This window comes from Rhamphochromis sp. 'chilingali' (genome assembly GCF_963969265.1).
Source record: "Rhamphochromis sp. 'chilingali' genome assembly, chromosome: 4".
Taxonomy (NCBI): domain Eukaryota; kingdom Metazoa; phylum Chordata; class Actinopteri; order Cichliformes; family Cichlidae; genus Rhamphochromis; species Rhamphochromis sp. 'chilingali'.
In genome coordinates, this window is record NC_137948.1 from 13,024,948 (window position 1) to 13,035,483 (window position 10,536).

General features: G+C 38.0%; 1 protein-coding gene across 1 annotated transcript; it reads right to left on the reverse strand.

The window, feature by feature from the left end:
- Nucleotides 1-3,676: 3,676 nt before the first annotated feature.
- Nucleotides 3,677-7,078, reverse strand: LOC308396044 (N-acetylneuraminate-9-phosphate synthase-like). Its single transcript, XM_080881104.1, has 6 exons — nucleotides 6,857-7,078; nucleotides 6,534-6,749; nucleotides 6,120-6,219; nucleotides 5,504-5,658; nucleotides 4,518-4,784; nucleotides 3,677-4,324 (listed from the first exon to the last, which is right to left on the reverse strand). Exons 1-6 carry the CDS (start codon nucleotides 6,986-6,988, stop codon nucleotides 4,139-4,141), a joined length of 1,056 nt encoding a protein of 351 aa, XP_080737230.1. The 5' UTR covers nucleotides 6,989-7,078; the 3' UTR covers nucleotides 3,677-4,138.
- Between the last annotated feature and the right edge of the window lie 3,458 nt (nucleotides 7,079-10,536).

Consider the following 10,536-nt stretch of genomic DNA (forward strand, 5'->3'; position numbering starts at 1 on the left):
GTGGAAGTTCGAGGAGAGGAGTAAGCAATTAACTAATAAGAAAAAATATGTTTAATGATCAAACCAAGTTAACTGATGAATCCCCGAGATTCTAAATTTGAATGTATTTTTTTTTTTTGCAATGATAAGGAAGATTAAAAAACAATCACTTGTGACTCATGATGTGCATTAAAGGGTTAAAAAACACTGTAGGCGAAGAAAGATACCCAACGGATTTACTTTACCAAATGGACCATCCCAGCCTTGCTGTATTGGTCTATTTGATTCACCTTTTATTGTTTTTTTATTTATTTTTTTTATTTTCACTTGCTAAATACGGGACAGACTTGACTGGGGAAAAGAAAGGGGAGAAAGAAAGAGGGAAAGAAAAACAGCGGGGTAGAGGAACGGAGATAAAGGGCACAAAAAACAAAAAACTAAATAAGCAGACAAAAAATACATCTATCAATCACCTGGATCACCTGTTGAGAAGGAAAACAGAGAAAACAAGCAGAGAAAAAAAAGAGCAATATAATAAACAACATCATTGCGATGATCTATGTGAATATAACAGTAAATACTAAATATTAAACATCATTGTGCAGCACGTAAGATCGACAGCGCACAGTGTGCTTTTGAGGTAGGAGCCAAAAAGGGTGTAGTTTGTGTGTGTGAGCACCCGTGTGTACACCTCTGAGCATGTGCACGCTTGTATTTAAAACGTTCCTTCATGTAATGATCTGCTAGAGCAGGGCTGCCCAATCCCAGTCCTCGAGAGCTACTATCCTGCAGCTTTTAGATGCATCCCTACTCCAACACAGCTGAATCAAATGGTTTGATTACCTCTTCAGCATGCCATCGTGTTTGGCAAAGGCCTGATAACAAGCCATTCATTTGATTCGGGTGTGTGGGAACAAGGATGCATCTAAAAGCTGCAGGACGGTAGCTCTCGAGGACCGGGATTGGGCACCCCTGTGCTAGAGGGTGTGGGGGGGCCATAGCCCTGTCCTCCAGGGCATGAAGCAGGTATGGAGGAGATCAAGGCTCCAGACATCCAGAGGCCCTCAGAACACAAGAGACCAAGGAGAACCAACAGAGGGGCAACCGCACCACTATAAATTAATATATTTTCAACATAATAGCAGTGTAAAACTAAAATATACAGAAATTTAATATAGATATTACAATCATTTAATCATTTTTGATTTAATGGTAATTTACCGTTGCCATTTTACAGTTATTTGGGGTAATTTTTACGTACATTTCTTACAGTTTGCATTTGCATAATGACTGAAACCAGCCCACTGAAGCAACAATGGGCTGGGAGGTCAAACAAAGGGCACTTTGGCTGAAGGGAGAAGTGCAGCTACCTGACTGAAATTGATGATGAAGGAACTATAAAAATTCCATGTTCCATGTTCTTAGTCTTAGTTTTGCCCACTTTAGTTTTCCTAAAGACACATGTTCACTAAACCAAACTGAGATCTTTGGAATTTTGTGTCTTGGTACATGTAATATGGTATGTCCCATCAGAAAATGAGCACACTGTGGTCATAAAGGGATGGACTTAATCAGCTACAATACCCAGGCTGTGGTGGATAAATAATGCTCACAAAGATCTCAAGGTGTGCAAAGAAGTACCACCTACACTATTTTATCATCAGTAGCTAGTGATGTGCGGATCGATCCTGAAATATCGATTCCTCCGATACCAGTCATTTATGTTCTAGAATCGATTCTCACATTAAAATATCGATATTTTTAGTAATTTAGGGTTAATTTCTAGTTTATCATTAACAGCAACACAGTGGAAAGAAACTATAACATTCGGATTGTCTACATTCAAAGGAACTACTTCCTCTTCCGCCTATCATAGTCATGTGCGAAATACGGCTGTATAAAAGGCTCGCAGCCCCTTGGCGCGCGCACTCACAACAATGGCTGAGCCCAATTGTGCGGACGTATTTTACCTCCACAAACAGCTGAGACATGGTTTGCGATACATGTGGCAAAAAAGTGCTCCAAGAGTGAGGTGTTGTGGCTATACTTTCCCAACCTTGAGATCTCAGAATTAGGGAGACAATCAAAAGGGCACATTTTACAGGGTTTATTTATCGGATAAAATACGTTAAATGTCACCGAAACAGCGGGGATGTCCAAATTCAGAGGCTGCTTCCACCTGAGGACCCGCCCTTCGCGGTCTAAAGAAAGCCGGGTAGTACGTCTTGAGTTCCCTCGGTGGAGTGAAACTCAGCCGTCTGCTCCTTGCTATCTAAAATATAACCGGGCGCTGGCGTAAACTCTCGACCGTCTCACACTTTCTTTAATTAGTTTTCTGTTTGATGTTTATTCAGCTGTGTGAAAACCCCGGAGGAACCCTCCCGAGGGATTAATAAAGTTAAATTTAATTTAATCTAATCTAATAACTTTAATCTCAGCCAAACCGATTTACTCACGAACAAACAAAACACTGAAAAAGCCAAACAACATTTTTAAGTTATCAAAGTGACTTATATATCATGTTTGTCCCGAGTAGTGAAAGCCTGCGGGGGTTTGAAGACGATGTGTCGATCGGCTCAGATAATTGAAGTTTACACAGCTACATTCTCACCTGAAAACATGTTAAAAGTTGGGGGTTTTTTGCGACCCAGAAAGAGAAATAAGAGTAATATTAAAACTAAGTAGCTGCCGCCATTGTTGGAAACTGGAATTGCCTCGGCCACGCTATGAATTCTGCAAAATGGTTTTTCAATTTTGTTGTCCAGGTGGAAATTCGGGAGAATGGTGGCTCCGGGATTCTCCCGGAAAAATCGGGAGGGTTGGCATGTTTGGTTGTGGCAACATCACTAACCTTGTCAAACACCTCAGAGTAAATCATATCACAGAATATGAGGCGCATATGTTGAGACGAACTGAAGAGGAGGAGAGGGACAGGTGCTGCTAGGGCGAGACACACGTCTCTCACAGAGTCCTTTAGTGCTGCAGGCAGGCGAGGTGTTCAAATAGCGCACAACTTCAGTTTTTTTTATTTCCATATGATGAACTCTGCATTATTAAGTGATAAGAACAAGTAATCTGATGTCCTGTAATCATTATGACGCTATAATTTGAGATACAATAAATAAAATACGTTTTTTTGTATAAAGTATCGGTATCGGATCAGTATCGTCGATACCACCCTGAAAAGTACTTGGTATCGGAAAGGAAATCAGTGGTATCGCACATCACTATCAGTAGCAGTCTGATCCATTGAGGAGGGATGGCTCTATGCTTTCGTGTCATTTACTCCCAAATCTGATCCTTCCAAATTTTGTTGCAGAAATCAAGACTCAATAGACCAAGAAATGTTTTTTCTGTCTTTTGATATATAATTTTGATGACACCTAGTTTGTTAAGAACGCAGACAAATCGGAAACATGAGGACAGAAAAAGATATGTCTTGCTAACTAATTTATTACACTACAACAACAGTTATTTTAATTTTGTCTTTTTCTATATTTTTAATGTTTATTTTACATTTGATCATTTTACAATTTATAGGCTCCTTTAGTTAAAGGAATGTCTCAATGTTGTTTGTAAACTGTTGATGAAAAGTCAAGAAAACAGCTTCCTAAAGCCTTGTTTATTTGAAGTATTAATATTACAGAAACATTTGATTACAGTTAAAGCCCCACATGTGTATATGCAGTCCCCCAGATAATTTCACAATAATATTCCTGACACATGCAATACATGCATATGACCATCCTATGTAACTAACCATAGCTTTTTTTGTTATGAATCCATCCTGGAAAAAATAGGCAGGGAGAGAAGACATCAAACTAGCGAAGAATGAAAAATGTGGCCTGTGGCATTCAGAAAATAGCCTATGACTGCATACAGAGTTGGCATCATGATCTAATTTCAATATACATCTACGTTCTAAAGTGTTTACATTTATATTATTACATTTACTCAAATTACATAAAGACGTAGATTTCAAGTTCAATAATATTTATATTTGTCTTATCCCACATTTAATTTACCATATGCATTTCACTGTTCACACATGATATCATTATCTGTCCATTTTCTAGCTACCTGCCTATCTTACTTCATATTTATTTTCTATCCTTCTCTATTTGCCTGCCTCTCTGTCCCAATAGTTTGGGAAGATCCTTTATTCTATCATGTCTGCCAAGATGCTGTCATCTTCTTCAACGTCCACTTTGATCTTCTTCCCCACGAGCTGCTGCATATGTTCTGGAGGGATACCCTTTGGCTCACCAACCTTCACTGCAAACATGTCCAGGCTCAGCACTGTTGCTTTAGGGATTTTCACCTTAGCAATGACTGACTTGCCCAACTGGAGTAGAAAAAGAATAGAAATACATAAAAGATGTATTTTAATCCAGCTCATGTACGTTTTGCAAATTTGTACAGTTATGGATGTTCAGTGAACTGAAGAGGGTGGACGTAAACACAGTTAACAATGACTGGTTTGATAGTGTTATGACATGGTAGAATTTCAAAACTCAAGTCAAATGACTCAAACTGACCTTATCATGGCAGGTCTTCTCGCATGGTAACATTTGCTTGACTGGTGACCCCATTGCTGTTTCCACCAGTCGTATTGCTCGGACCAGTTCTGCCAGCTCAGAGGGCTCCAGGGATGCCTCATGGTCGTTTCCCTTCCAGGTCTTATCCAGGGTCACATGGCGTTCCACAACTTTTGCTCCCATCGCCACAGCAGCCACAGTGATGTAGATCCCTTTCTCATGACCAGAATATCCAATTGGAACATCTGGAAATTCCTCCTGGTATTTCTTTAAAAAAAAGAAGTAGAAAATAAAAAAGCCTATAGTATTATTGTCTGCTGCACGCACTGCCTCTTTGTGTACCTGTAACTGTCATACAATACAATGCTAAGACATACACAAACAATTTAATTTAAAATCTAAACACAAGTCTGAGTATATTACAGTCAAATGTGTTGTACTGCCCAACACAATCACGGGTTTTCATTGACAGGTGTCTTCTCTCCAGAATCAGCATCTACTTTGTGATTGTGTTATATGACACTGTAAAATCATGTAACATTTAGGGGCTGGATTTGAAAGTAATTGTTTAGCTAGCTGTTGTGTACTATAAAACCGCTAATGTTTATAGTAATGTGCCATTTACAGTGCACTGGCAGTTTGTATTCTCTGTATACTACTGCAATGAAGCTTTCATTCATGATATATGTTAATCATTAGATTCTAAGTATATGTGAACATAAAGGACAGATAGGAATTGAATTTAGACTAGTTTATGTTGATCTGATTAGAGCAAATCCTTGACTCTTGGAGTAAACAAAATAGTATCTGCTGAACCTATTTCCCACTTCAAATCTATAACTAATAAAAAGCTAATATAGCTGATACAATCATATGTAAAAACAATATAAAAATATTTTCTCGTACATTTCATGTAGTTTTTGGCATATTGATTATTTCACCACATTTTACCCAGAGGAGATGATGATGATGTTCATTCATCTTACCCTGATCACACTGAGGTTGACATCTTTAGGATCCAGAGGGTAGGCGCTGGTGCACTGCAGGAGAGTAAATTTCTGGTTGTGCTCCTTTACTGTCTTGTAGACACGGCGTATGGTTTCCATGGACTGCATCCCAGTGGATACCACCATTGGTCGCCCTGACAATGATAGATTTGTATATATGTAACCCAACAGACTTATTAATAAATGTAGTTAATATTTTAAGCAATAAATAAAACATATTAATAATTGTTTTATTATAGGTAAATAATTCACAATTAATTATTTATTAACCTTAATTACACATAATTAATTCATATTTAAAATGTATTATGTCATTATTTTTATACTCCCACTGGATTTATACAGCTACATGTTGAAATAGTCTGCAATACAAACAGCAAACAAACTTCCATTCACAGCTCGTTAATCCTGCCCACTTTTATACCTGTCCAATGCAGTTTCTCATTTTTCTTTTCGTTCTTTTTTTTTCTTTTTTTACAAAGGACCACACCCACCTTGTTACACAGTGTTTAATTCACTGCACACTGTCAGTTTCGTGTTTCCTTAACATTGAGGTAAGAGTGCTGTTGAGGTGTAATAAAACAAAGGCCTGTACCTTTTCTGGCTGTCTTTTCCAGATATGGGAAGTTGTTTGCATCGCAGGACGCAACTTTGAAGAACGGCACATCCAGCTCATGGAGAAACTCCACAGCCATCTATGAATATCAAGGTAATTGAGGCACAGAGTATCATCAGTGATCTGTGATATATGTACTGTTCTACGTGTTAGTTATGTGCCTACAGTATGAAAAAGAATGTAAACACTATTAATTCTACATTTTCAGGAAAGAATTTGAAACTTTCATTAATTTCTGATGCTCTGTGCATGGTGAAATCATTATCATCATTTTTTGTACATTTTCTTCCAAGTTTTGTTTTTTTCAGGGCTACACATACATTACCGCATCAAAAGTAATAAAACATTTAAAGTGAATGTTCCTGATAATACATAGTTATTTGCAGCTCATACCTCATCCATACCAGAGGCGGTGAGAAAGATGCCGATGTCCTCTGCATACTTTTTTAGTTCCCTGTATTGATCATGACTGAACTCCAAGTGACGCTTGTGGTCACCGTACGTTTTCCCCCAGGAATGCTTTGAATTGTAGGGGCGCTCCAAGGCTCGCTTGCTGAATTTGCACTCTAATTCACTTTTCTGGAATTTGGCACAGTCAGCACCACAGTCCTGATAAGAGAAGAGATGAGAAGAGATAGCAAGGCAAGATAGTGATTTTACAGCCCAAATATTTTTTCATCATCATTCACAGGCAGACTATCACATCCTAAATTTACCTTTGCCATCTTGATCATTTTCTTGGCAATCTCAATGTCTCCCTGGTGGTTTTGTCCAATTTCAGCAATAATGAAACATGGATGGGAGCCCCCGATCATTCTGCCAGGACACAGTTCAAACTGCAGAGACATAGTGGCGACAGAAAGTTAACAGGCTAAAATTCTGAGTGGAGTCAAATTCACAGTTGAATCTCAAATGACGAACGCTTCCAGGTTGAAAGAAAGAGGAAGATACTGTTGGACACATTGCTACTTATAATCCTGGGAAGGCCCGCCTCTGCAACACCTAAATTTGCATGTTATTCAGGTTTGACTGAACACCTACTGTTTGTTTTTTGTTTTATTTTTTTCTATCCATGAGAACTAGCAGTGGTCCGTTTCTTCTGCCCAGATAGATCGTTGAGGATGACTGGATGATCCTGTATCTAAATAGGTCATTTAACAATTTCTGCCAAATTTCAATCAGGCACCATGTTTCCTCCATAAATGGTGCTGGTCTTGATAGTGTGGAGTGGTCCTTGTTTGTCATCATTTCTACAGTTGAGCCTTTGTGGTTCTGTATATGTTGCTGCAGTTTGGGATAATCTGTGTAATCGCTTGCTGTGTGGTGTATGAATGGCAGAACAGATAGAAACAGAGGCTACAAGCCTGATTGCACGACTGAAGCATTTTGACGCAGTTTGTTACCAGTTTGTTAGCTAAGCTCTGGCTGGTGGGTTGAGATTGACATGCACTAAGCTCTATCATTACTCCGGGTTTCTGGTTCGCTTTGTGTTGTGTTAGAATGCCATCTGTGCAGATGTGTACAAAAAACTAAAGTTGTATTAGCAGTATGCTACAGGGATTTATGTCCTGCATGCATTTTCCATTCTACTATTTCACTCTTGTGCTTTGTGCAATAAAAACAAAAGACATGCATAAGGCATGCATTTTGCTGAAGCAAAAAAGAAGTTTATTTGGCAAAGAATATATTGACAATGAAGTCATTAAGTGCCAAGTGTTTAAGTTCCAAACAGATGATTCATTTCAGAAGCTTTCTAGGAAGAGGTGTGGCTTTTTTTAAGTCATTCAACAAACCAATAAGCCACGTGTATACAAAGAACTTAAAATCTAACTGACATGATAAGACAAACAAATGGAAAATAAAATGGATCAGAACCACTATATAAAAAGTTGTGACACCACACCTACAATTGTCATGCTTGTCATCCCATATGGAAAAGATATATATAAATCTTATAAAGTTTGTATCTGTCTTGTGTGAAACTTGTATGAAAAGCATACAAGAGTGAAAACAGGTATAAGATCCCTTGAAAAATTATATAATGAAACTTGTATGTTTTGGATACTTACTAAAACAATGTATGAAAGTAATGAGAAAGTGGCCACTTTCATGAGTAAATCTGTCACGGTCTGGCTGGCAGACCGTGGGGATGTGGGGAAAGGAGGACCCAAAACGCAGACTCTGCGATGCAAACAGTGCTCTTTATTCACAGTGAAAAGCTGTAAACACAATAACTCCCTGCTCCCAGTGAATTTTTATCTTCAGTTGCTCTGTTACTTTAATTCATCTCTATGACTCCCATATAACTTCAAACTTTGAAGCTTCCATTATCATTGTCTTAGAGGACAAAGAAAGAATGCCCCTAGGAAACCAAACAATGTTTACTTAGTTCGTGAAGTTTCACTTGTATTATTGACCTTATGAAAGGGTCTAATTCAATCTATGTTGATACCACAACAGCTTTTATGGTATTACATTATTATATTCCACTATAACAAAGCCTTGTAGGTTCTGTTGTCCAGAGAGTAGGCACCTGCCGTTGCAAACAGCACACCATTTCAAGCATTAGTGATAGTAATAGATTTTTGCTCAGCCATCAGATTTAACAGACCTAGTCTGATCAATTCAACTGATGGAAATGCAATGGTATTACTTGTCAAGCATGGGGAATACTTACAAAAATGTCTATAATTCTCAAACAATACCTGAAAGCTGAGTTTTCACTTCAGGCACAACTTACGGTCTGTGTTTTTTACTCTGTACACCACATACCAACAAAACTACAGAAATTATGTCTTTGTGTAAACTGTAAACAAAAAGCAAAACAAAAATATCCTACACATCTTGTATTTACAATATAGGACACATAAAACATATCAAATTTTTAAACTTTAAACATTTTATTGAGAACCTAATGTAAGAGAAATATGCTTTCTAGTCCCTGTCAGGACTCTTGCTGCAGCATTTTGAATTAACTGAAGGCTTTTCAGGGAGTTTTTGATAATAATGAATTACAGTAGTCCAGCCTGGAAGTAATAAATGCACGAACTAGTTTTTCAGCGTCACTCTGAGACAGGATATTTCTAACTGTAGAGATGTTGTGCAAATGGAAGAAAGCAGTCTTACATATTTGTTTAATATGTGCGTTGAAGGACATGTCCTGGTAAAAAATGACTCCAAGGTTCCTGACAGTGTTACTGGGGGTCAAAGTAATGCCATCCAGAGTAAGAATCTGGTTAGATACCATATTTCTTAGATTTTCAGGGCCGAGTACAATAACCTCAGTTTTATCTGAACTTAGAAGCAGAACATTATAGGCCATCTAGGTCTTTATGTCATTCTTGCAGTTTAAGTAATTGGTGTGTGTTATCTGGCTTCATGGACAGATAGAGCTGGGTGTCATCTGCATAGCAGTGAAAATGTATGCTATGTCTTCTAATGATACTGCCTAAGGGAAGCATGTATAATGTAAACAGAATTGGTCCTAGCACCGAACCCTGTGGAACTCCATAATTGACCTGTGAAGAGGATTCTCCATTTACATGAACAAATTGGAGTCTATTAGATAGATATGATACAAACCACTGCAGTGCAGTACCTCTAATACCTACAATGTGCTCTAATAGCTCTAATAGAAAATTATGGTCAACCGTATCGAATGCTGCACTAAGGTCTAGCAGGACAAGCACAGAGATGAGTCCACTGTCAGAGGCCATAAGAAGATCATTTGTAACCTTCACTAAAGCTGTTTCTGTGCTGTGATGAGCTCTGAAACCTGACTGAAACTCTTCAAATAAACCATTCCTCTGCAGATGATCTGTTAGCTGTTTGACAACTACTCTTTCAAGGATTTTTGATATGAAAGGAAGGTTGGAGATTGGCCTATAATTAGCTAAGACTGCTGGGTCTAGAGATGGCTTTTTGAGTAAAGGTTTAACTACAGCCAGCTTGAAGGCCTGTGGTACATAGCCGATTATTAGAGATAGGTTGATCATATTTAAGATTGAAGGATTATTTGATGGAAGGACTTCTTTGAGTGGTTTTGTAGGAATGGGGTCTAAAAGACATGTTGATGGTTTGGAGGAAGTAATTATTGAAATTAACTCAGAAAGATCAATTGGAGAAAAAGACTCAATGAATATCAATGGTACTAAAAGTAGCCACACATCTTTGAGATTATTATGAGTATTTTTTTTCTCTAACGGTTAAATTATATTTGTGAAGAAGTTCATGAAGTCATTACTAGTTAACACTAAAGGAAAAGTTGGCTCAGCAGTACTCTGACCTTTTTTTTTTTTTTGCCTGGCTACAGTGCTTAAAAGAAACCAAGGGTTGTTCTTATTTTCTTCAATCAGTGATGAATAGTAAGATGTTCTAGCTTTACAGGGGGCTTTCT

Bases quoted from the DNA above. Each gene is read 5' to 3' on its own strand.
- LOC308396044 (XM_080881104.1), bottom strand. From the start codon at position 6,988: ATGTCTCTGCAGTTTGAACTGTGTCCTGGCAGAATGATCGGGGGCTCC. The intron at 5,659-6,119 runs GTACAGGCCTTT...TATCATTGTCAG, and splicing joins GGAAAAGACAGCCAGAAAAG to GGCGACCAATGGTGGTATCC. The intron at 4,325-4,517 runs GTCAGTTTGAGT...TTTCTACTCCAG, and splicing joins AGAAGACCTGCCATGATAAG to TTGGGCAAGTCAGTCATTGC.